Raw genomic sequence first — 24731 nt, forward strand, 5'->3', positions numbered from 1 at the left:
GATTATTAATGATACTTGAGATCACGCAATTAATAATTAAAATATATTCACAAAAAAACGCTACATCCGACTGGCTCACTAAGGTTAGGTTAGGGTAATTTAATTTAACCAAAATTATTCTAAATCACATATAATTAACTGTTATTAATTACATGCCTCACTTAGAAAACTTTAGGCGACGTTTCGGCCTTTCCTTCTTGGACTATTATCAAGTCGCTTATGACTTGATAAAGGTCAAAGAAGGAAAGGCCGAAACGTGTTACTAGACTATTATATAAAACCAACCAACCAACAAATAAACAAGTATAATATCACAAATTACATAACTATATATATATATATATATATATATATATATATATATATATATATATATATATATATATATATATATATATATATATATATATATATATATATGTCGTGCTGAATAGGCAGAACTTGCGATCTTGGCTTAAATAGCAACGCTCATCTTGCCATATAGGACAAGTGAAAATTTGTGTATGCAATAATTTCGCCAAAATCATTCTGAACCTAAAGAAAAAAATGTATTTCACTGTGTTTGTTTAGTATTAAAATACTGTAAACAAATCTAAAATATATTTAGTTAGGTTAGGGTAAAATAAATTGTTCTTGTTATAATAAGGTTAGGTAAGTTTTCTAAGATTCTTTTGATGCAAAATTATAAATTTTTACATTATCATTAATGAAAAATATATCTTTAAACGTATAAGAGAAAATTTTAGAAAGGACTTAATTGTAAATGAGTTCTTGCTAATTGACCAGTTTTACATATTCGGCACGACATATATATATATATATATATATATATATATATATATATATATATATATATATATATATATATATATATATATATATATATATATATATATATACTGAATCAGGGAATACCCATTGTTGGAAACACTACGCTTGTGATGGTCGTATGAGGACGACCGTGCCTTAGGCTGTTCTCTTATCAACATGGACTAGCAGCGATAATGTTAACACCAGGATTTGAAGTGGGCAAGTCTCGAGAGGTCAGTATACGATAGGTATTATCTCGTGGTATCTGGTATCGTCTACTCAGGTGGTGTAACTAAGGCTGATCTGCCCAAGTTCAGTGTACGATAGCAGTCTGATACCAGGAATCTTAATGGTTGAACTTAAATAGACCATACCAGTCCCTTAGTTTTTTCAAGGACGATGCACCATAATTTAAAACATCTGAAATAGTGTTATTTCGCTACTCTGTAAAACTCGAAATCAAATGGTGGAAAGCTGGATTCGCAACCAAAGGAGGCTCAGTTTGATTCTTAGGCAGGACGACATGTATTGAGGTTTTGTATGTGACGTTACGGGTTACTCGTCAAGCATATATTAATGCTAAGCTGTACTGACAACCATGAACACACACCACACGTACATGCTTGAGATTTCGCCTATCTTCCTCAATCTGCAATGATTATTTCTTGTGCAATATTATTCAGCAAGATGCTAAGTCAAATCTAACATCGAACAGGTTCCACGAAGATTTTGAAAGGCGGTAACAAAGGATTTCTGCCGAGAGGTGGAAAGATCAGGAGCCTACATAAGCATTCACTTCAAGGAGGTGCTTCGATAGCAGCAAAGGGATTTTTCGTCTAAGGATTTGGACTTGCCTTCTGACAAGGCTGGCGCAGGGAGCCGAATCCCCCACACTCACCGCCTGAGAAAGCAGGTGAGCATGAGTGTCCCACACCCTGGACCCAGTATGTACCTCTGTAATCTTTTGACTACTGCCCACAGGATGGGTGTGGGGGGGGGGGCATAATAAAGACATTAAACTAAAAACTAACTACTTCCTGACAAGACGCGCAGGAAGCATTAGTATCCCACACCTACGTCTTGACAAGGCAGGTGCAGGAGAATGAGTATCCCACACCCACCTCCTTACAAGGCAGGTGCAGAGGTTTTAGCTAGTTAAATATCTTTATTCTCCACCCCTGTGTGGCAGTCGAAAGATTCGTCACATAATGTGTCCAGGGACTAGTCCCCAGAGTTTTGATGGCTAAACAAATTACAAAGGTAATGAACTATTTACATGCTTATATATGGTTAAAATCGTAATAAATTACTTATGCAGACATGAATTTAGTCACAAAAAATTACATAAACAATACTTTAGATTTTGCCTTGAAAAAATGAATTCTGTGGTCCTTGAGATCTGCTCAAGACACATTCCATTCAGAAAAAGAAAGAGAAGATGTAAACTAGAAAGAGAGAGATGTTCCCTATACAGACGAAGGCGAAGAGTCACAGAGCTGCTGAGTTGGGTCAATATATCTGAAATACGAAGGGAGGCACTAGTCAATGATATTGCAAATATCGAACTTAAGCTGAAGGAATCTTACAGGAGACAAAAATCACAGAACTAAAAGCCATAAAGGAAATTGAAAAAAACCAAAATACTTCTTCTCTTATGCCAAATCTAAGGGAAAAACAACATCCAGTATTGGGCCCCTGCTTAGGCGGGATGGGGCATACACAGATGATAACCAAGAAATGAGTAAGATACTAAAGTCCCAATATGAATCAGTGTTTAACGAGCCACTGCCCACTCTAAGGGTCGACAATCTAAATGAATGGTTTATGAACGAAGCCCAAAATTTGGTCATCCCAAAAATCTCGGATATTATTCTAACTCCACAAGACTTTGAAGAGGCAATTAATGACATGCCCATGCACTCTGCCCCAGGCCCAGACTCGAGGAACTCCCTGTTCATCAAGAATTGCAAGAAGTCCCTATGGTGTGCCTTCAGCATTTTATGGAGAGGGAGCATGGACACAGGGGTCATCCCACACACTAAAAACAACAGACATAGCCCCACTCCACAGAGGTGGCAGTAAAGCAATTGCAAAGAACTACAGACCGATATCACTAACATCCTATATCATAAAAATCTTTGAGAGGGTTCTAAGAAGCAAGATCGCCAACCACCTAGATACCCATCAATTACACAACCCAAGGCAACACGGGTTTAGAGCAGGTGGCTCCTGCCTGTCCCAGCTACTGGGCCACTATAACAAAGTCCTGGATGCAGTAGAGGATAAACAAAATAAAGATGTAGTATACACAGACTTTGTAAAAGCTTTCGACAAGTGTGACCATGGTGTAATAGCACACGAAATGCAGGATAAAGGAATAACGGGAAAAGTTGGTAGATGGATCTACAACTTCCTGACAAACAGAACACAGAGTAATAGTAAATAGAGTAAAGTCCCAGGCATCCACGGTAAAAAGCTCTGTTCCACAAGGCACAGTACTCGCTCCCATTCTATTCCTCATCCTCATTTCTGACATAGACAGAGATGTAAGCCATAGCTCCATGTCTTCCTTTGCGGATGACACCCGGATCACCATGGCAGTAACCTCCATGGAAGACACCGCGAGACTCCAAGCGGATATCAACCAAATCTTTGAATGGGCCACTCAAAACAACATGAAGTTCAACGAGGAGAAATTTCAACTACTCAGATATGGAAAACTTGAAGAAATTAAAAATGTGTCAGGGTATACTACAAATTTTAACCCTACAATAGAGCGGAAAAGTAATGTGAAGGACCTGGGAGTGATAATATCAGAGGATCTCACCTTCAAAGACCACAACAATGTATCTACCTCATCCGCTAGTAAAATGATAGGATGGATAATGAGAACCTTCAAAACTAGGGACGCCAAGCCCATGATGATTCTCTTCAAATCGCTTGTGCTCTCTAGGCTGGAATACTGTTGTACACTAACGGCCCCCTTCAAGGCTGGTGACATTGCAGACCTGGAGAGTGTACAAAGAACTGTCATGGCACACATAAGTGCGATAAGGCACCTAAACTACTGGGAACGGTTGAAGGTCCTTGATCTGTATTCCCTCGAACGCAGGCGAGAGAGATACATGATAATATACACTTGGAAAGTCCTGGAGGGATTGGTACCAAACCTGCACACGAAAATCACTCCATATGAAAGCAAAAGACTCGGTAGGAGATGAAACATTCCCCCGATGAAAAGCAGAGGTGCCACGAGTATACTGAGAGGCCTGGTCACAGACCGGGCCGCGGGGGCGTTGACCCCCGGAACTCTCTCCAGAGACAACACAATAAGTGTCCGGAGCCCAAGACTGTCTTGGGCCCCTTATGTATGCCTCCCAGCATACATAAGGGGGATTACCAATAGACCCCTGGCTGTCTTCAAGAAGGCACTGGACAGGCACCTAAAGTCAGTACCTGGCCAACCGGGCTGTGGTTCGTACGTCAGCTTGCTTGCGGCCAGCAGTAACAGTCTGGTTGATCAGACCCTGATCCACTATGAGGCCTGGTCTGAGACCGGGCGGCGGGGGCGTTCACCCCCGAAACCCTCTCCAGGTACACTCCAGGTAAGCAAGGTATGCCTGTAATAAAAAAAAAGTTTAAGTGGTTATGCGCTATTTACAGTGGGCAAAGTCAGGGTATTTTTGCAGAATGGTTGGTATACCTGGAAGGAGTTTCGGGGGTCAACGCCCCAGTGGCCCATCCATAAGCAGGCCTCGCCATGGATCAGGGCCTGATCAATCTGCTGGCCGCGGGCAAACAGACGTACGAACCACAGCCCGGCTGGTCAGGTACTGACTTTAGGTACCTGTCCAGCTCCCTGTCTTCAAGAGGGAGCTGGACAGGTACCTAATATACTACTGTAGGTAAAATACTCTGACGTTACTCAACATTTCTGAGTGAGTAGTCTTCGAATTCTTTAATTTTCCGCATTCCAACACACAATGACGCAAGGTGTGACAATTGTTCTTTTAACAAAGTTTATATTTAATATGATCAACATTTGGTGGTGGTGATTTAACCTCTCAGATATTGGTAACCCAGCCGGAGCCTGGCAGTGGTGACATCCAAGAGACTGCTGATTTTGTTGGATGCACCATAGACATGTGGCTACTCCTGCATGACAGAATGATGACAGATGGAATGACTGGTGTCAGTCTCCCTCAGTCTTCAGTCAATGAAGTTCAGTTGAAGTTCTTTTCGCATTATTGTTCTCAAATTTCTAACCGACAGTCCAAGATTGCAGTTATTTGGTTGATGTGCTCCTCAGGAGATGCGCCTGGTGTTATACTCACCCCAAGATCTTTTTCCTTGAGTGAGATTTGTAGTCTCTGGCCACCTAGACTGTACTCCGTCAGCGGTCTTCTTTGCCCTTCCCCAATCTTCATGACTCTGCACTTGGTGGGGTTGAACTCCAGGAGCCAATTGCTGGACCTGCAGCCGGTCCAGATCCCTTTGTAGTTGTGTGTGTGTGTGTGTGTGTGTACTCGCCTAGTTGTCGTTGCAGGGGTCGATTCATAGCTCCTGGCCCCGCCTCTTCACTTGCCGCTACTTGTTACATTGTTACAGGTTTCTCAGTTTACTTCACTGGTTCTCACTCGCTGAGTGAGAGCAATTAGGTCATTTGAGGGAGTTCGAGTCTCTCAGATATTGTAGCATTGACCATCCCCCAGGATGCGACCCACAACAGTCGACTAACACCCAGGTACCCATTTACTGCTAGGTAAACAGAGGCAACGAGTGTAAGGAGACTTGCCCATACGTCTCGCCCTGCCCGTGTGAGTGTACACTCAACTAATTGTGGTTGCAGGGGTCGATACTCAGCTCCTGGCCCCGCCTCTTCACTGACTGCTACTAGGTCCTCTCTCTCCCTGCTCCATGAGCTTTATCATACCTCATCTTAAAGCTATGTATGGTTCCTGCCTCCATTACCTCACTTACAATGACTACTCTATGACTGAAGAAATACTTCCTAACAGTGTAGTGTGTGTGTGTGTGTGTGTGTGTGTGTGTGTGTGTGTGTGTGTAGTGTGTGTGTAGTGTGTGTGTGTGTGTAGTGTGTGTGTAGTGTGTGTGTAGTGTGTGTGTAGTGTGTGTGTAGTGTGTGTGTAGTGTGTATGTAGTGTGTGTAGTGTGTGTAGTGTGTGTAGTGTGTGTGTAGTGTGTGTGTGTGTGTAGTGTGTGTGTAGTGTGTGTGTAGTGTGTGTGTAGTGTGTGTGTAGTGTGTGTGTAGTGTGTGTGTAGTGTGTGTGTGGTGTGTGTAGTGTGTGTAGTGTGTGTAGTGTGTGTAGTGTGTGTGTAGTGTGTGTAGTGTGTGTGTGTGTGTGTGTGTGTGTGTGTGTGTGTGGTGTGTGTGTGTGTGTGTGTGGTGTGTGTGTGTGTGTGTGTATTGTGTGTGTAGTGTGTGTGTAGTGTGGGTATTGTGTGTGGTGTGTGTAGTGTGTGTGTGTGTGTGTGTGTGTGTGTGTAGTGTGTGTGTAGTGTGTGTGTAGTGTGTGTGTGTGTGTGTGTGTGTAGTGTGTGTGTAGTGTGTGTGTAGTGTGTGTGTAGTGTGTGTGTGTAGTGTGTGTGTAGTGTGTGTGTGTAGTGTGTGTGTGTAGTGTGTGTGTAGTGTGTGTGTAGTGTGTGTGTAGTGTGTGTGTGTGTGTAGTGTGTGTGTAGTGTGTGTGTGTGTGTAGTGTGTGTGTGTGTAGTGTGTGTGTGTGTGTGTGTGTGTGTGTGTGTGTGTGTGTGTGTGTAGTGTGTGTGTGTAGTGTGTGTGTAGTGTGTGTGTAGTGTGTGTGTGTGTGCGTGGTGTGTGTAGTGTGTGTGTAGTGTGTGTGTAGTGTGTGTGTAGTGTGTGTGTGTGTGTAGTGTGTGTAGTGTGTGTAGTGTGTGTGTAGTGTGTGTGTGTGTGTGTGTGTGTGTGTGTGTGTGTGTGTGTGTGTGTGTGTGTGTGTGTGTGTGTGTGTGTGTGTGTGTGTGTGTGTGTGTAGTGTGTGTGTAGTGTGTGTGTAGTGTGTGTGTAGTGTGTGTGTGTGTGTGTGTGCGTGTAGTGTGTGTAGTGTGTGTAGTGTGTGTAGTGTGTGTAGTGTGTGTAGTGTGTGTGTGTACTCGCCTAATTGTACTCACCTAATTGTGGTTGCAGGGGTCGAGACTCAGCTCCTGGCCCCGCCTCTTCACTGATCGCTACTGGGTCCTCTCTCTCTCTCTGCTTCCTGAGCTTTGTCATACCTCTTCTTAAAACTATGTATGGTTCCTGCCTCCACTACTTCACTTGCTAGGCTATTCCACTTGCTGACAACTCTATGACTGAAGAAATACTTCCTAACGTCCCTGTGACTCGTCTGAGTCTTCAGCTTCCAGTTGTGACCCCTTGTCCCTGTGTCCCCTCTCTGGAACATCCTATCTCTGTCCACCTTGTCTATTCCCCGCAGTATCTTGTATGTCGTTATCATGTCTCCCCTGACCCTTCTGTCCTCCAGTGTCGTCAGTCCGATTTCCCTTAACCTTTCCTCGTACGACATTCCCTTGAGCTCTGGGACTAGCCTTGATGCAAACCTTTGTACTTTCTCTAACTTCTTGACGTGCTTGACCAGGTGTGGGTTCCAGACTGGTGCTCCATACTCCAGTATGGGCCTAACATACACAGTGTACAGTGTCTTGAACGATTCCTTATTAAGGTATCGGAACGCTATTCTCAGGTTTGCCAGGCGCCCGTATGCTGCAGCAGTTATTTGGTTGATGTGTGCCTCCGGTGATGTGCTCGGTGTTATGGTCACCCCAAGGTCTTTCTCCCTGAGTGAGGTCTGTATTCTTTGTCCACCTAGCCTATACTCTGTCTGCGGTCTTCTTTGCCCCTCCCCAATCTCCATGACTTTGCATTTGGCTGGATTGAATTCGAGAAGCCAGTTACTGGACCACATGTCCAGCCTGTCCAGGTCTCTTTGCAGTCCTGCCTCATCCTCGTCCGATTTAATTCTTCTCATCAACTTCACATCATCTGCGAACAGGGACACTTCAGAGTCTATTCCTTCCATCATGTCGTTCACATATATCAAAAATAGCACTGGTCCTAGAACTGACCCCTGTGGGACCCTGCTCGTAACAGGCGCCCACTGTGATACCTCTTCACGTACCATGACTCGTTGCTGCCTCCCTGTCAGGTATTCCCTTATCCATTGCAGTGCCCTCCCTTTTACATGCGCCTGATCCTCCAGCTTCTGCATTAATCTCTTGTGGGGAACTGTGTCAAAGGCCTTCCTGCAGTCTAGGAAAAAGCAATCTACCCACCCCTCTCTCTCGTGTCTTACTTCTGTTACCTTGTCATAAAACTCCAAGAGGTTTGTGATACAGGATTTGCCTTCCATGAACCCATGCTGGTTTTCATTTATAATCTTGTTCCTTTCCAGGTATTCGACCACTTTCCTCCTGATAATCTTCTCCATGACTTTGCACACAATACATGTCAGAGACACAGGTCTGTAGTTTAGTGCCTCGTTTCTGTTTCCTTTCTTAAATATGGGGACTACATTAGCTGTCTTCCATTTCTCAGGTAGTTGCCCAGTTTCAAGGGATGTGTTGAAGATTGTGGTTAGAGGCACGCACAGCATCTCTGCTCCTTCTCTAAGGACCCATGGGGAGATGTTGTCCAGTCCCATCGCCTTTGAGGTGTCAAGGTCACTTAAGGGCTTCTTCACCTCCTCCTCAGTTGTTCGTATGTCATCCAAAACTTGTTGGTATATTCCCTCTTGATGTTCCCTTCTGTGCTGTCTTCCCACAGCCCTTCCTGTCTCTACTGTAAAAACTTCCTTAAATCTCCTGTTCAGCTCCTCACATACCTCCTGATCATTTCTTGTGAGTTCTCCACCTTCTGTCCTTAATCTGATCACCTGGTCTTTGACTGTTGTCTTCCTCCTGATGTGGCTATACAACAGTTTCAGGTCAGTCTTGATTCTCGATGCTATGTCATTTTCATACTGTCGCTGGGCCTCCCTCCTTACCTGTGCATACTCATTCCTGGCTCTGCTACTGATCTCCCTATTTTCGTGTGTTCTCTGCCTTCTGTACTTTTTCCATTCTCTATTGCACTTTGTTTTTGCCTCCTTACACCGTCGGGTAAACCAGGGGCTCGTTCTGGTCTTCCCGTTGTTACTGTTGCCCTTGGGAATAAACTTTTCCACTGCCTCCTTGCATTTTGTTGTTACATATTCCATCATTTCATTTACTGGCTTTCCTGCCAGTTCTCTGTCCCACTGGACCTCCCGCAGGAAGTTCTTCAACCCTATGTAGTCCCCTCTTTTATAGTCAGGCTTTTCCCATTCAACTCCTGTTATTCTCTCCACTTGCAGCTCTACTATGTATTCAAAGCACAGAACCACGTGGTCGCTAGCTCCTAGGGGACTCTCATACTTGATGTCCTCAATGTCTGAGCTGCCCAGGGTGAACACAAGGTCCAATCTTGCTGGTTCATCCTCCCCTCTCACTCTGGTAGTGTCCTTAACATGTTGGTGCATGAGGTTTTCCAGCACCACGTCCAACATCCTGGCTCTCCATGTTTCGGGACCCCCATGTGGCTCCAGGTTTTCCCAGTCAATCTCCCTGTGGTTGAAATCCCCCATAACCAGCAACTTTGCTCTGTTGGAATGAGCTCTTCTTGCCACCTCAGCAAGTGTGTCCACCATTGCTCTGTTGCTCTCTTCATATTCCTCTCTTGGCCTCCTGCAGTTCTGTGGTGGATTATACATCACTGCAATGACCACTTTGTGTTCCCCAGACTGAAGTGTACCTGCTATGTAGTCTCTTTCTCCCGTCTCATCTATGCCTTCCATTTTCTCGAATTTCCATCTGTTTTTTACGAGCAGAGCAACCCCACCTCCCCCCCTGCCCCTTCTATCTTTCTTCATGATCTGGTATCCTGGTGGGAAGATTGCATCTGTTATTGTCTCCGTGAGTTTTGTTTCTGTAACTGCTATGATGTCTGGGGACTTCTCATTGATTCTTTCTTGCCATTCCTCATGTTTATTCGTTAATCCATCTGCATTTGTGTACCAAACCTTCAACTTCTGTTCTAATACTGTAACTGTGGTGTGGGGGGTGAAAACAGAGGGATCGGTGTGTGATGGTTGGTTTGGATTGTTCAGTTGCCTTGGGGGTGTCGTGGCTGGAGTCCTTCTGCAGGTGTTTCTGGGGGGTGTGCTTGTCCTTCCATTTGATCCTGGGTTATTCTTCTCTCCTTTTTCATTTCCTCCCATTTCTCCTTTCGTTTTTGAACTCTCTCTTTCATCGTCTTCCTTTCGTCCTGTGTTCTGTCTTGATCGAGGTACACACTCCAGAACTCCTGTTTGCCTCTCAGCCGTGCTTTCTCCTGCAGGATCATGGTTCGGGTTGATTATGCCTTGAAAATTACTTTGAGATGCCGATTCCTTTTCTTTGTGAACCACCCAATTCTCCGAAAATTTGCCACCTGGGTCATGTCCCCCTCGCCTATCACCTTCATGATACCTTCAATCGCTTTTTTCTCCTCCTGCTTTCTTTCATCGTAAGTTTCCCCTTTAGCTTTGTCTAGCCCATAGACAAACACAGATCTCTCCCTTTCCACCTCCCACTGTGACTCCCATTGCATCCTCTGATGTGTTTTAGTTTCTTCCCGTGGAGTGTTCCTTCTTTCAGTCCCTTCCCTAGTTATGGCCCCTATGCTTCTTGGTTTGTCCTTCCTGCTCACCTGTTCCTGGCCCCCACAGGTATCTGGTAAGGTCCTTGCACATGTCCTAGTTCCTTCAATGTCTTCCAACCTCTCATTCTGTCCTAGTGTGCTCCCTGCCTTTGTTTTGGCCCCATGTGGGTTTGACAGGACCTCTGCATAGTTTAGTTTCCATGCTTCCTTCAGACCTGTTGTCTGTGTTTGATGTAGCCATTGACGATGCTACTTCTGTAATATCTTTGTCTCTGTGCTGTTTCAGATGTCTCAGCTCCTCTTCTAATCTCTCTATCTTGATTTCTGCTGCTGTGGCCTGTTGCTTCCACCTTCTGCATTCTGCTGCTAACCTCTCTCCCATCTTCCTTTCCAGCTCATCTAGTCTCCTTCCCCAGTCTTCCTCCCTTTTTTTGAGCTCTACCTCCCATTCCTCCCTCCCAGATTCGTCCTTGGAGCCCCTTGTCCTCATCCTGGTTCTAGGTTCCCCCGTTGCTCCACAGAAGGGGGGGCGGGTGGTTAGAGGGAGGGGAATAGATGTGTGTGTGTGTGTGTGTGTGTGTGTGTGTGTGTGTGTGTGTGTGTGTGTGTGTGTGTGTATAGTGTGTGTGTGTGTGTGTGTGTGCAGTGTGTGTTTATGTGAGCAATTACTCGTGGGGCATTAAGATGGCTCACACATAGAACTAAGAATCTATGATTTCATCAATTAGGTATTTTTAATGGAAATTATAAGGTAGTTATTGTACCTTTGTAAGTGAGTCTCTGAAGTGCTTGAAGACGTGACTTAATCACAAAAGATTTCACGTTCAGTCTTTCAGGCTTAAAGCTTAATACTAATTCATTTAAAACTGCAGTTCACCTGTGCACTGTTATCAAGAATATACTGTAATGAGAGATGTACACATCTTGGTGTATATCCTGTTAGGTCTAGATGTGTTCTGAGAAATCTGAGCATGTATTTAACATTTTAAAAATTTGAGAGTGGCAACTGTGGACTGAGAAGTCGGGTGTTCGTATTGAAGAGTGTCAGGTGGAATTATGATGGTGTTATGCGCTGACTTTCAAGAAATGGATAGAGAGATGCTGAAATGCGTCAAATTGCGTTGGTTGAAAGTCTGGGCGTGTTGTGAGGTATTAAAGTTCGCCCTGAGTGTTGAGAGGTGCAGAACTGAATGGTATTAGACTGCATTTACAAGTTGCAAGTATTAGCTTGAGAACTGACCTGCATGGGCGAAGGCGACCAGCAGGAGAGAGAGCAACACCAGCCGCATCCTGGCGTTGTCTCCTGCACCGGTCGAGTCTTATTGATGCCTGAGAGCGATGAAACAAGTATATCCAGGTGGATGTACTCGTCTCACTACCTAATAATTGGCTCACTATTGTCACTGTCACAATAAAACATTGATTACAAAACTCCACCACGACGAGGTGCCTGTCCAATAGAGGAGTGGCACTTTTTGAGGAAGGTGGGACTTTAAATAGCCTACCACTGACCAAGGTCCATACCTGATATACCTGACGGTACTGACTTAGAAACAAGACGCCGGTAAATATTCTCATAAACATTATCACAAGCAGATTAGATCATCACTTGAGTTGGCCTCTATAATGGGATGCATTATCTGGGTACACATCTTCAGAACCCGGCCGAGTGCGGCTCAAGTGGGATCGAATTTCAACAACACCCCAGCCTGTACCTGTCTTACACAATTCTATACCAAATATTCACATATGATCTAGCCTGTTTATAAAAATGTGTTTTCATGTTCGCCTATGAGCAGCACCATAGATGTACTGTCTAAATATCCATCCACTAACAGTACCATAATATAAAGATTTATATCACAAAAGTGACAAAAATATTGTACCAAGTTTTATTAAATAATGCAAAACTAAGTTCTCGTGAGTAACTCAAAACACATGTAATGGATGCAATTTTTAATGTTATCTCTATTTTTTAGAATATAAAACAATCTATGTTAAGTAACATAAGGGCATGCATGCCCCGATAAACTATCAATTTCGACGACCTACTTAGCTAACAAACACCATTTTCGTTACCTATATCATAAACCCTCGAGGCGTCTTGATGGCGGCGACGTGATCAGCCATTATCTGTCCACTGGAGGTTCCCAGCACTGACACAGTATACACATTAACAAATGTATATTTTATTATACAATAAGAGAGTCCCTTAATCCCAATATAGGGGTTTAAAATATTCTCGACTAAAGGTGTATAGGTGATATGCTGTCCTAATGACCCTCTTGCAGTTAATAGTCTTTCAGCCTAACAATCCTACACTAACGTAGTAACACATTCATGTCACAATGATTATTTTACTCAGTGTGTCATGAACTCATTCTTGGAGTCTGCATTATACCTTACTTTCGATCGTGAAAGCTTTCCTGGTTGTATTGTGTAAAAAACGATATTCATATCTGGAACATAAATTCTAGAAAGGGATGTATACTGAGCTTCTACATGTCAGTATAGCATCGCAGATTGTGACTGCTAGTTTAACTTTTCACAGCAATGACGGTAATTATTCTATCGAAGCCTTGGTGGCTGGATCGTACGGAAAAGGGCCTACCACAGGCAAGACCTTAGTTCGAGTAGCCAACATGAGACTCTCTGACCGCGGGTTCAAACCCCACCCGTGGTATGGTTAGCTCGAGTACCTGGTCTTTTTTTTTCACTCGTTGACAGTCGTTCATTACGTCATATCTTAGGTATATGACAATGTATGAGTAAATTTAAATCTTGTCTGAGGCTTGAAATGGAGACGATGGCGTGTATTGTCCAGTGTGGGTAGATTGGTAAAGCACTGCGTACCTTGTCCTAAGGTTCGTAGGTTCGAGTCCCCTTCAGCCAGAGATCAGTGTTTGTGTATATTTCGCCTGCTCTCGCGAATTCCTTGCATTGTTAAAATCTCTAGTGAGGCTGATGCATGCAGGGGATGAGATGAAAAGCTGTAAGCCTTCTCCCTGAAAGCTGGCTGCCTTGGATGAAACGTGTAGCGCAAGCTACACGCCAAGGTATTGTCCAGTGTGGGTAGATTGGTAAAGCACTGCGTACCTTGTCCTAAGGTTCGAGTCTCCTTCAGCCAGAGATCAGTGTTTGTGTATATTTCGCCTGCTCTCGCGAATTCCTTGCATATATATATATATATATATATATATATATATATATATATATATATATATATATATATATATATATATATATATATATATATATATATATGCAGAGATTGGTGGATGAATTTGGTAGGGTGTGCAAAAGAAGAAAATTGAAAGTGAATACAGGAAAGATTAAGGTTATGAGGATAACAAAAAGATTAGGTGATGAAAGATTGGATATCAGATTGGAGGGAGAGAGTATGGAGGAGGTGAATGTATTCAGATATTTGGGTGTGGACGTGTCAGCGGATGGGTCTATGAAAGATGAGGTGAATCATAGAATTGATGAGGGGAAAAGGGTGAGTGGTGCACTTAGGAGTCTGTGGAGACAAAGAACTTTGTCCTTGGAGGCAAAGAGGGGAATGTATGAAAGTATAGTTTTACCAACGCTCTTATATGGGTGTGAAGCATGGGTGATGAATGTTGCAGCGAGGAGAAGGCTGGAGGCAGTGGAGATGTCATGTCTGAGAGCAATGTGTGGTGTGAATATAATGCAGAGAATTCGTAGTTTGGAAGTTAGGAGGAGGTGCGGGATTACCAAAACTGTTGTCCAGAGGGCTGAGGAAGGGTTGTTGAGGTGGTTCGGACATGTGGAGAGAATGGAGCGAAACAGAATAACTTCAAGAGTGTATCAGTCTGTAGTGGAAGGAAGGCGGGGTAGGGGTCGGTCTAGGAAAGGTTGGAGGGAGGGGGTAAAGGAGGTTTTGTGTGCGAAGGGCTTGGACTTCCAGCAGGCATGCGTGAGCGTGTTTGATAGGAGTGAATGGAGACAAATGGTTTTTAATACTTGACGTGCTGTTGGAGTGTGAGCAAAGTAACATTTATGAAGGGGTTCAGGGAAACCGGCAGGCCGGACTTGAGTCCTGGAGATGGGAAGTACAGTGTCTGCACTCTGAAGGAGGGGTGTTAATGTTGCAGTTTAAAAACTGTAGTGTAAAGCACCCTTCTGGCAAGACAGTGATGGAGTGAATGATGGTGAAAGTTTTTCTTTTTCGGGCCACCCTGCCTTGGTGGGAATCGGCCAGTGTGATAATAAATATATATATATATATATATATATATATATATATATATATATATATATATATATATATATATATATATATATATATATATATAAAGCCATTTTTATTTGTCTAAAAAATATTTAATTTTCACCCAGTAACAAAAAAGCCACAAAATTTAAACGTAAATTACAAAGGATGTTTTCGAGAGCAACATTTATCTGATTAAGGTAAAAGACACTCCACAAACCACTAGAGATAAGCCAGAAATAGTTTTATTATAAATTTAAGTGTCAAATCCTAAAGTTCATACAGCGCTGCGGGGAGGGATGAACGCTTACCTGGAGAGGGTTTTGGGGGTCAACGCCCCCGCGGCCCGGTCTGGGACCAGGCCTCATGGTGGATCAGGGTCTGATCAACCAGGCTGTTACTGCTGGCCACACGCAAGCTGATATACGAACCACAGCCCGGTTGGTCAGGTACTGACTTTAGGTGCCTGTCCAGTGCTTTCTTGAAGACGCTAGTAGCAATATACAAAGGCTTAGGACTGAATGAGGGTTAGGCGTGTGCCAAGTTTGGGATTAGTGGAAGTGGGGGGGGAGGGTTGTGCAAGAGTAAAATTGAAATAAAAGTTGGTGCAACAGGTTAATTCCCGTTAAAAAAATCAGAGGAGTAATAATAATAATAATAATTATTATTAGTAGTAGTACAAGTACATGTACAAGGTATACAGGTCTAACTGACATCAATGACATACTACTATATAGAAAGCCGCTTGTTATGCAGAGGATTTCGGGCAAATTAGGTCAGTTTTGTCCCGGGATGCGACCCACCCCAGTTCTAACACCTAGGTACCCATTTTTTTTTTACTGATGGGTGAACATAGACAACCAGTGTAAGGAAACCCGCCCAATGTTTCAACCCTTGTTTCCCAAATCCGACAGTGGTGGGAAGATGGTCAGAAACCTAAACGAAGTTTGACTTAAAACAGTTTGTTGTGGTCAAACGCAGATCAACATTGCAGCCAGCGTTTGCGGAAGTGGTGACAGAACACTGAAAAATAGCTTGAGTAACGAATACCCCTATGAGAAATCGGGAGGTCCTGAATAGCTACTACCTGGAGTTTACCTGGAGAGAGTTCCGGGGGTCAACGCCCCCGCGGCCCGGTCTGTGACCAGGCCTCCTGGTGGATCAGAGCCTGATCAACCAGGCTGTTGCTGCTGGCTGCACGCAAACCAACGTACAAGCCACAGCCCGGCTGGTCAGGAACCGACTTTAGGTGCTTGTCCAGTGCCAGCTTGAAGACTGCCAGGGGTCTGTTGGTAATCCCCTTTATGTATGATGGGAGGCAGTTGAACAGTCTCGGGCCCCTGACACTTATTGTATGGTCTCTTAACGTGCTAGTGACACCCCTGCTTTTCATTGGGGGGATGTTGCATCGTCTGCCAAGTCGTTTGCTTTCGTAGTGAGTGATTTCCGTGTGCAAGTTCGGTACTAGTCCCTCTAGGATTTTCCAGGTGTATATAATCATGTATCTCTCCCGCCTGCATTCCAGGGAATACAGGTTCAGGAACCTCAAGCGTTCCCAGTAATTTAGGTGTTTTATCTCTGTTATGCGCGCCGTGAAGGTTCTCTGTACATTTTCTAGGTCAGCAATTTCACCTGCCTTGAAAGGTACTGTTAGTGTGCAGGAATATTCCAGCCTAGATAAAACAAGTGACCTGAAGAGTGTCATCATGGGCTTGGCATCCCTAGTTTTGAAGGTTCTCATTATCCATCCTGTCATTTTTCTAGCAGATGCGATTGATACAATGTTATGGTCCTTGAAGGTGAGATCCTCCGACATGATCACTCCCAGGTCTTTGACGTTGGTGTTTCGCTCTATTTTGTGGCCAGAATTTGTTTTGTACTCTATTGAAGATTTAATTTCCTCGTGTTTACCATATCTGAGTAATTGAAATTTCTCATCGTTGAACTTCATATTGTTTTCTGCAGCCCACTGAAAGATTTGGTTGATGTCCGCCTGGAGCCTTGCAGTGTCTGCAGTGGAAGACACTGTCATGAAGATTCGGGTGTCATCTGCAAAGGAAGACACGGTGCTGTGGCTGACATCCTTGTCTATGTCAGATATGAGGATGAGGAACAAGATGGGAGCGAGTACTGTGCCTTGTGGAACAGAGCTTTACACCGTAGCTGCCTCGGACTTTACTCTGTTGACTACTACTCTCTGTGTTCTGTTAGTGAGGAAATTATAGATCAATCGACCGACTTTTCCTGTTATTCCTTTAGCACGCATTTTGTGCGCTATTACGCCATGGTCACACTTGTCGAAGGCTTTTGCAAAGTCTGTATATATTACATCTGCATTCTTTTTGTCTTCTAGTGCATCTAGGGCTTTGTCGTAGTGATCCAATAGTTGAGACAGACAGGAGCGACCTGTTCTAAACCCATGTTGCCCTGGGTTGTGTAATTTATGGGTTTCTAGATGGGTGGTGATCTTGCTTCTTAGGACCCTTTCAAATTATTATTATTATAATCAAGGGGAAGCGCTAAACCCGGAGGATTATACAGCGCCTGGGGGGATGGGGTGTGGAAGGCATTCAGGCTTAATTCGGGGAACTGGAGCACAGATCCAATTTCCTAAATCAAGAGCCCCTCACCAAAGATTTTTATGATATGGGATGTTGGTGCTATCGGTCTGTAGTTCTTTGCTATTGCTTTACTTCCCCCTTTGTGGAGTGGGGCTATGTCTTTTGTTTTTAGTATCTGTAGGACGACCCCCGTGTCCATGCTCCCTCTCCATAGGATGGTAAAAGCTCGTGATAGGGGCTTCTTGCAGTTCTTGGTGAACACGGAGTTCCATGAGTCTGGCCCTGGGGCAGAGTGCATAGGCATGTCATTTATCGCCTGTTCGAAGTCATTTGGCGTCAGGATAACATCAGATAGGCTTGTGTTAACCAAATTCTGTGGCTCTCATAAAAAAAAATAATTTTGATCTTCGACTCTGTCTGGTTAGCGGCTTGCTAAAAACTGAGTCATATTGGGACTTGAGTAGCTCACTCATTTCCTTGCTGTCATCTGTGTAGGACCCATCTTGTTTAAGTAGGGGCCCAATACTGGACGTTGTTCTCGACTTTGATTTGGCATAGAAGAAATACTTTGGGTTTCTTTCGATTTCATTTATGGCTTTCAGTTCTTCCCGCGATTCCTGACTCCTATAAGATTCCTTTAGCTTAAGTTCGATGCTTGCTATTTCTCTGACCAGTGTCTCCCTACGCATTTCAGATATATTGACCTCTTTTAGCCGCTCTGTTATTCTTTTCCGTCGCCTGTAAAGGGAGCGCCTGTCTCTTTCTATTTTACATCTACTCCTCCTTTTTCTTAGAGGAATAAGCCTTGTGCATACATCGAGTGCCACCAAGTTAATCTGTTCTAGGCATAAGTTGGGGTCTGTGTTGCTTAGTATATCTTCCCAGCTTATATCGGTTAGGACTTGGTTTACTTGGTCCCACTTTATGTTTTTGTTATTGAAGTTGAATTTGGTGAATGCTCCCTCGTGACTTATCTCATTATGTCGGTCTGGGGCTCCGGGCATACATGTCTAAACTTCAATTATGTTGTGATCTGAGTATATTGTTTTTGATATGGTGACATTTCGTTTCAGATCATCATTGTTAGTGAAGATGAGGTCTAGTGTATTCTCCAGTCTAGTAGGCTCTATTATTTGCTGGTTTAAATTGAATTTTGTGCAGAGATTTAAAAGCTCGTGTGAGTGTGAGTTTTCATCAGAGCTGCCTCCTGGTGTTATTTCTGCAACAATATTATTTGCTATATTCCTCCATTTTAGGTGCCTTAAGTTGAAATCCCCCAGGAGCAAGATGTTGGGTGCAGAAGCTGGCAGATTTTCCAGACAGTGGTCAATTTTTAACAGCTGTTCCTGGAATTGGTGGGATGTTGCATCCGGAGGCTTGTAGACTACCATAATGACTAGGTTTTGGTTCTCGATCTTTACTGCTAAAACTTCCACTACATCATTTGAGGCATTAAGCAGTTCTGTGCAAACAAGTGACTGCAATGTACTAGGTGACAGCACCAGCACAAGCTATAGCAAAGTCATCGATATAAAGAAACGATTTAACAGCGGAAGAACTGGGGAAAGATCATCTATGGCATGCAGGAAAAGGGCAGTGCTAGAACACAGTCTTGAGGTATGCCTTCAATCCGAAAAAAGTCAGGGGAGAAAAGCTACAATTTATCCGCACACAGAAGCCCCTCTCCAGTAAGAAATTTCTAAGTGATAAATTGCCTAGCTCCTGTGCGTGTGTGTGTATGATTGTGTGTGTGTGTGTGTGTGTGTGTGTGTGTGTGTGTGTGTGTGTGTGTGTGTGTGTGTGAGTGTGTGTGTGTGTGAGTGTGTGAGTGTGTGAGTGTGTGAGTGTGTGAGTGTGTGAGTGTATGTGTATGTGTATGTGTGTGTGTGACTCAATAATCAATATTTGCACCAATAACTCATTACAGTTGTGACCGGGTGTGGAAGTGTGAATTGCTCATTATTCTATAATTTGCTCATGATTGTAGCCATGTATAAACGTAAGTAACCATTCTTACAGGAGTCATTACCTTTGTAACTTGTGAGTTCATTACCCTTGTACCTAGTTCAGCTGTCAAAACTTTGGGGGCCCAGTCCCTGGACCCATTGTGTACCTCTGTAATCTGTAAATACCTTTGTAACTTGTCTTGATTGTGACCAGTCCTACCTGGAGTTCATTACCTTTGTAAATTGTGAGTTCATTACCTTTGTAATTGTGAGTTCATTACCTTTGTAAATTGTGAGTTCATTACTTTTGTAATTGTGAGTTCATTGCCTTTGTAAATTGTGAGTTCATTACCTTTGTAAATGTGAGTTCATTACCTTTGTAAATTGTGAGTTCATTACCTTTGTAATTGTGAGTTCATTACCTCTGTAACTTGCTCAGCTATCAAAACTTTGGAGTCCAGTCCCTGGACCAATTATGTACCTCTGTAATCTTTCGACTACCGCCCACAGGATGGATATGGGGTGCATAATAAACATTAAACCAAGATCTAAGGAATGGGCTTGGGCTAAAATGTTGTAACGCCAGGTACTGTCAAACTTTTTCGAGATCAAATAAAGATTGCGATAACCTGCTGATTATCAAAGACGGCCATGCAAAAGTTTGTGTCCTAGCGGATTAAGAGGCTGATGATAGAACGGGCTAAGCTTATGAAATGGATAAATAAAGAATAAAAGAATAAAGAATTTATTTCTTTGCAAAGGTTACAAAATGTAATTTCAATTTTGATTTGTTACGTACGAAGAAAGCCACTATCATGCTGGGACATTTCGGGCAGAGAGAGAAAGTGAGAATTAACTTCAGATTTCTAAGTCACACTAAACATTCTCATAACATTCTCATAACATTCTCAACCCCTGCCAATTTGGATTCAGGCCTAATAAAAATACTAATGATGCTATTATACACATGCTAGAACATATATACACTGCAATAGAGAAAAAAGAAGTCCCACTGGGGATCTTCATTGACTTACGTAAAGCTTTTGATACAGTTGACCATGACTTGCTCCACGTAAAATTGTCACACTATGGTATTAGAGGGCACTCCCTCAACTACCTCAAGTCATACCTCAGCAACAGAAGCCAATATGTGTACGCAAATGGGGCAAGCTCTTCCGCACAACCAATTACAGTTGGTGTCCCACAGGGAAGTGTCCTTGGCCCGCTTCTCTTTCTCCTATACATAAATGACCTACCAAATGCTTCGCAATTACTCAAACCCACACTTTTTGCAGATGACACCACATACGTCTTCTCTCACCCGAGCCCAGTCACGCTAGCCAATACTGTAAACACCGAATTACAGAAAATATCTACCTGGATGAGGACTAACAAACTTACACTAAACATTGACAAAACCTACTTCATTCAGTTTGGTAGCAGAGCTACAGATGTACCTCTTAACATAACGATAAACGGATCACCTATCACAAAGCTAACAGAGGGAACCCCTCAAGGAAGGTTCCTTGATGTTGGTGAGGGGCTCTTGATTTAGGGAATTGGATCTGTGCTCCAGTTCCCCGAATTAAGCCTGAATGCCTTCCACATCCCCCCCCCAGGCGCTGTATAATCCTCCGGGTTTAGCGCTTCCCCCTTGATTATAATAATAATAATAATAACAGAGGGAAAATTCTCAGGAATCCACCTCGATAATAGACTCAAATTTCATACACATATACAACAAATTTCTAAGAAAATTTCCAAGACTGTAGGCATACTATCGAAGATACGGTACTATGTTCCACAGTCAGCCCTCCTGGCCCTTTATCACTCTCTTATTTACCCCTATCTCACCTATGGCCGAAATGCCTAGCCATGCTAAGCGTTCTAGTGGTACACTCTGTAATCACAATTTTACTACATGTAAACCAAACAATAACCAAATTTCTGTAAACTCAGCATTGTAATCCTTATAGAGAATAAACTTTGAATTGAATTGAATGGAATTTGTGCATGGGGCTCAACAACAACTAACCATCTCAGACCACTAATTACCCAACAAAAGGCTGCAGTTAGAATGATAAATTCTCACTACAGGCAGCACACTCCACCAATATTCAAAACACTCAACCTACTCACCATACAAAACATCCATACTTATTATTGCACTTATTACATACATAGAACACTTAACTCTGATATTAACCCTCCCCTCAAACATCTCCTTGCCAACCTCAACAGAACACATGACCATAATACAAGACACAGATCACTCTTTGATGTTCCTCGTGTCCATCTCACGCTATGCAAAAACTCAATGCACATAAAAGGCCCTAAAATCTGGAATTCATTACCTGTAAATATAAAAGAAACACTACCTGTTTATAAATTCAAGTCTCTTCTCAAAGTTCACTTACTCACTCAAAACCAAATAAATACTGAATAACTGAACCATATAAAATGTATATCCTAAATGTTACTCACAATTATATCACACAAATGTTAAACCTAACTTTGTTATTTTTTTTTAAATACACTACCTGAATGAACAGCTATTTTTTTTTAAATACACTACCTGAATGAACAGCAATGCATACAACCATATGACCTGTCTTTGTAATACTCATTTGTATTTTATAGTTATCTGTTTACAATAATGTCTTATCACTGATTTCATCATTGCTTAGTTAATCTTAAGTTAATTTTAAGCCAGACCGTAATGCTATGCATATAAGTGGCTTTGGCATGCTGCTCTTACCTGTATTTTTTTGTACCTCTATGCATGCTAAAATTTATAAATAAAAAAAAATAAATAAAAAAAAATTGAACGTTCCAGCAACTTACAAATTGTTTTGTCAGACACTTCCTCAACATCACAGAAATCTGTAATCATGTCAGTCTTGATTTTTATTACTGCTGTTAGTGTGAGCTGCAAACACTGCTCACGGGATCTCTATATCCGAATAATAGGCTGGATACAGAGATCCCATGAAAAATATGCTCGCAGCTGGCAATAATAAAAATAAGGACTAACACGAATGCAAATTTATGTGATGCTGAAGAAGTGTGCAACAAAATAACAGCAGTAGTAAGTCTTGTTGCATTGTCTTGCAGAATATCAACCACAACTAGGCAGATCTTAAGAAAATACCTTGCAACACAACCCGAAAACAATGTTTCATTTTAACTTTAGCTCTTTTTTCATGTCATTGGTTTACTTCCGAGTAATGTTTATTCGTTGGGCTTCATGATTCACGAAATCCTAATAACACGATTGTCAACAAATCACGGAACGGGTGGGACTTAAACCAGATCTACCTGAAGTTCATTTACCTTGTAACTTGTTCAGCAATCAAAACATTAGGGACCAGTCCCTGGACCCATTATGTACCTCTGTAATTCTTTGACTACCATCTACAGGACGGGTATGGGGTGCATAATAAAGATATTAAAACAACTTTAACTCAAATGAGCCATTAAACTCACAGGTCATTGGTTCAATCCACACCTGTTCTTTGATTTATTCCTTGGCCTCTTTTTGTTCAGTCGTACTGGGCCACGGACTTAGTCTGTCCCTGGCGACTGATAGATGACAAGTTCGCTAACTCATCTGACAGTTACATACTCCTGACTCGTTTCTGTTTATTTATTTATTTATTTATTTTCCAATTTGTGCACACATACAGAGGTACAAAAAAATACAGATAAGAGCAGTATGCCAAAGCCACTTATACTATGCATAGCATTACGGGCTGGCTTAAAATTAACTTAAGATTAACTAAGCAATGATTATTATTATTATTATAATCAAAAAGAAGCGCTAAGCCACAAGGACTATACAGCGCTGCTATTAAGCAATGATGAAATCAGTGATAAAACATTAATGTAAACAGATAACTATAAAGCACAAGTGAGTATTACAAAGACAGGTCATATGGTTGCATTCAGTTAGGTAGTGATTCTGTTAGGTAGTGTATTTAAAAAATAATAAAGTTAGATTGGGTTTTAGGTTTAACATTTATGTGATATAATTGTGAGAAACATTTAAGATATACAATTTATAATGTTCAGTTATTCAGTATTTATTTGGTTTTGGGTGAGTAAGTAATCTTTGAGAAGAGACTTGAATTTATAAACAGGTTGTGTTTCTTTTATATTTACAGGTAATGAATTCCAGATTTTAGGGCCTTTTATGTGCATTGAGTTTTTGCATAGTGTGAGATGGACACGAGGAACATCAAAGAGTGATCTGTGCCTTGTGTTATGGTCATGTGTTCTGTTGAGGTTGGCAAGGAGATGTTTGAGGGGAGGGTTAATATCAGAGTTAAGTGTTCTATGTATGTAATAGGTGCAGTAATAAGTATGGATGTTTTGTATGGTGAGTAGGTTTAGTGTATTGAATATTGGTGGAGTGTGCTGCCTGTAGTGAGAATTTATCATTCTAACTGCAGCCTTTTGTTGGGTAATTAGTGGTCTGAGATGGTTAATTGTTGTTGAGCCCCATGCACAAATTCCATAGGTGAGATAGGGGTAAATAAGAGAGTGATATAGGGCCAGGAGGGCTGACTGTGGAACATAGTACCGTATCTTCGATAGTATGCCTACAGTCTTGGAAATTTTCTTAGAAATTTGATGTATATGTGTATGAAATTTGAGTCTATTATCAAGGTGGATTCCTAAGAATTTTCCCTCTGTTAGTTTTGTGATAGGTGATCCATTTATCATTATGTTAAGAGGGACATCTGTAGCTCTGTTACCAAACTGAATGAAGTAGGTTTTGTCAATGTTTAGTGTAAGTTTGTTAGTCCTCATCCAGGTAGATATTTTCTGTAATTCGGTATTTACAGTATTGGCTAGCGTGACTGGGCTCGGGTGAGAGAAGACGTATGTAGTGTCATCTGCAAATAGTGTGGGTTTGAGTAATTGCGAAGCATTTGGAAGGTCATTTATGTATAGGAGAAAGAGAAGAGGGCCAAGGACACTTCCCTGTGGGACACCAACTGTAATTGGTTGTGCAGAAGAGTTTGCCCCATTTGCGTACACATATTGGCTTCTGTTGCTGAGGTAAGACTTGAGGTAGTTGAGGGAGTGCCCTCTTATACCATAGTGTGACAATTTTACGTGGAGCAAGTCATGGTCAACTGTATCAAAAGCTTTACGTAAGTCAATGAAGATCCCCAGTGGGACTTCTTTTTTCTCTATTGCAGTGTATATATGTTCTAGCATGTGTATAATAGCATCATTAGTATTTTTATTAGGCCTGAATCCAAATTGGCAGGGGTTGAGTATGTTTTGGGAGATAAGGTAGGAGTAGATTCGTTTATGAATTAATTTTTCGAAGATTTTTGAGAGAGGGTGTAAGTTGGATATTGGCCTATAGTTATTCAACTCTGTTTGGTCTCCTCCTTTGTGGATCGGGGTGACCCTTGCTATTTTGAGTACTGTAGGGAAGGTGGAGGATTCAATGGATTTGTTAAAGAGTGTTG

General features: G+C 42.3%; 1 protein-coding gene across 3 annotated transcripts in view; it reads right to left on the bottom strand.

Moving 5' to 3' along the window:
- LOC128697763 (uncharacterized) overlaps positions 1–24731 on the bottom strand; it is a 197957-nt gene that overhangs the window by 172576 nt on the left and 650 nt on the right. For 2 of the 3 annotated variants that reach the window (XM_053789661.2, XM_070099664.1), the window contains exon 1: positions 11745–11983. The exons of the other annotated variant lie outside the window; for it this stretch is intronic. In XM_053789661.2, the coding sequence (XP_053645636.2) occupies positions 11745–11793 (49 nt within the window). In that variant the 5' untranslated portion in view covers positions 11794–11983. Of the gene's footprint in view, positions 1–11744; positions 11984–24731 lie in introns of those variants that run through there. 3 annotated transcript variants of the gene reach the window in all.

Source organism: Cherax quadricarinatus, chromosome 68, assembly GCF_038502225.1.
Source record: "Cherax quadricarinatus isolate ZL_2023a chromosome 68, ASM3850222v1, whole genome shotgun sequence".
Lineage (NCBI taxonomy): Eukaryota > Metazoa > Arthropoda > Malacostraca > Decapoda > Parastacidae > Cherax > Cherax quadricarinatus.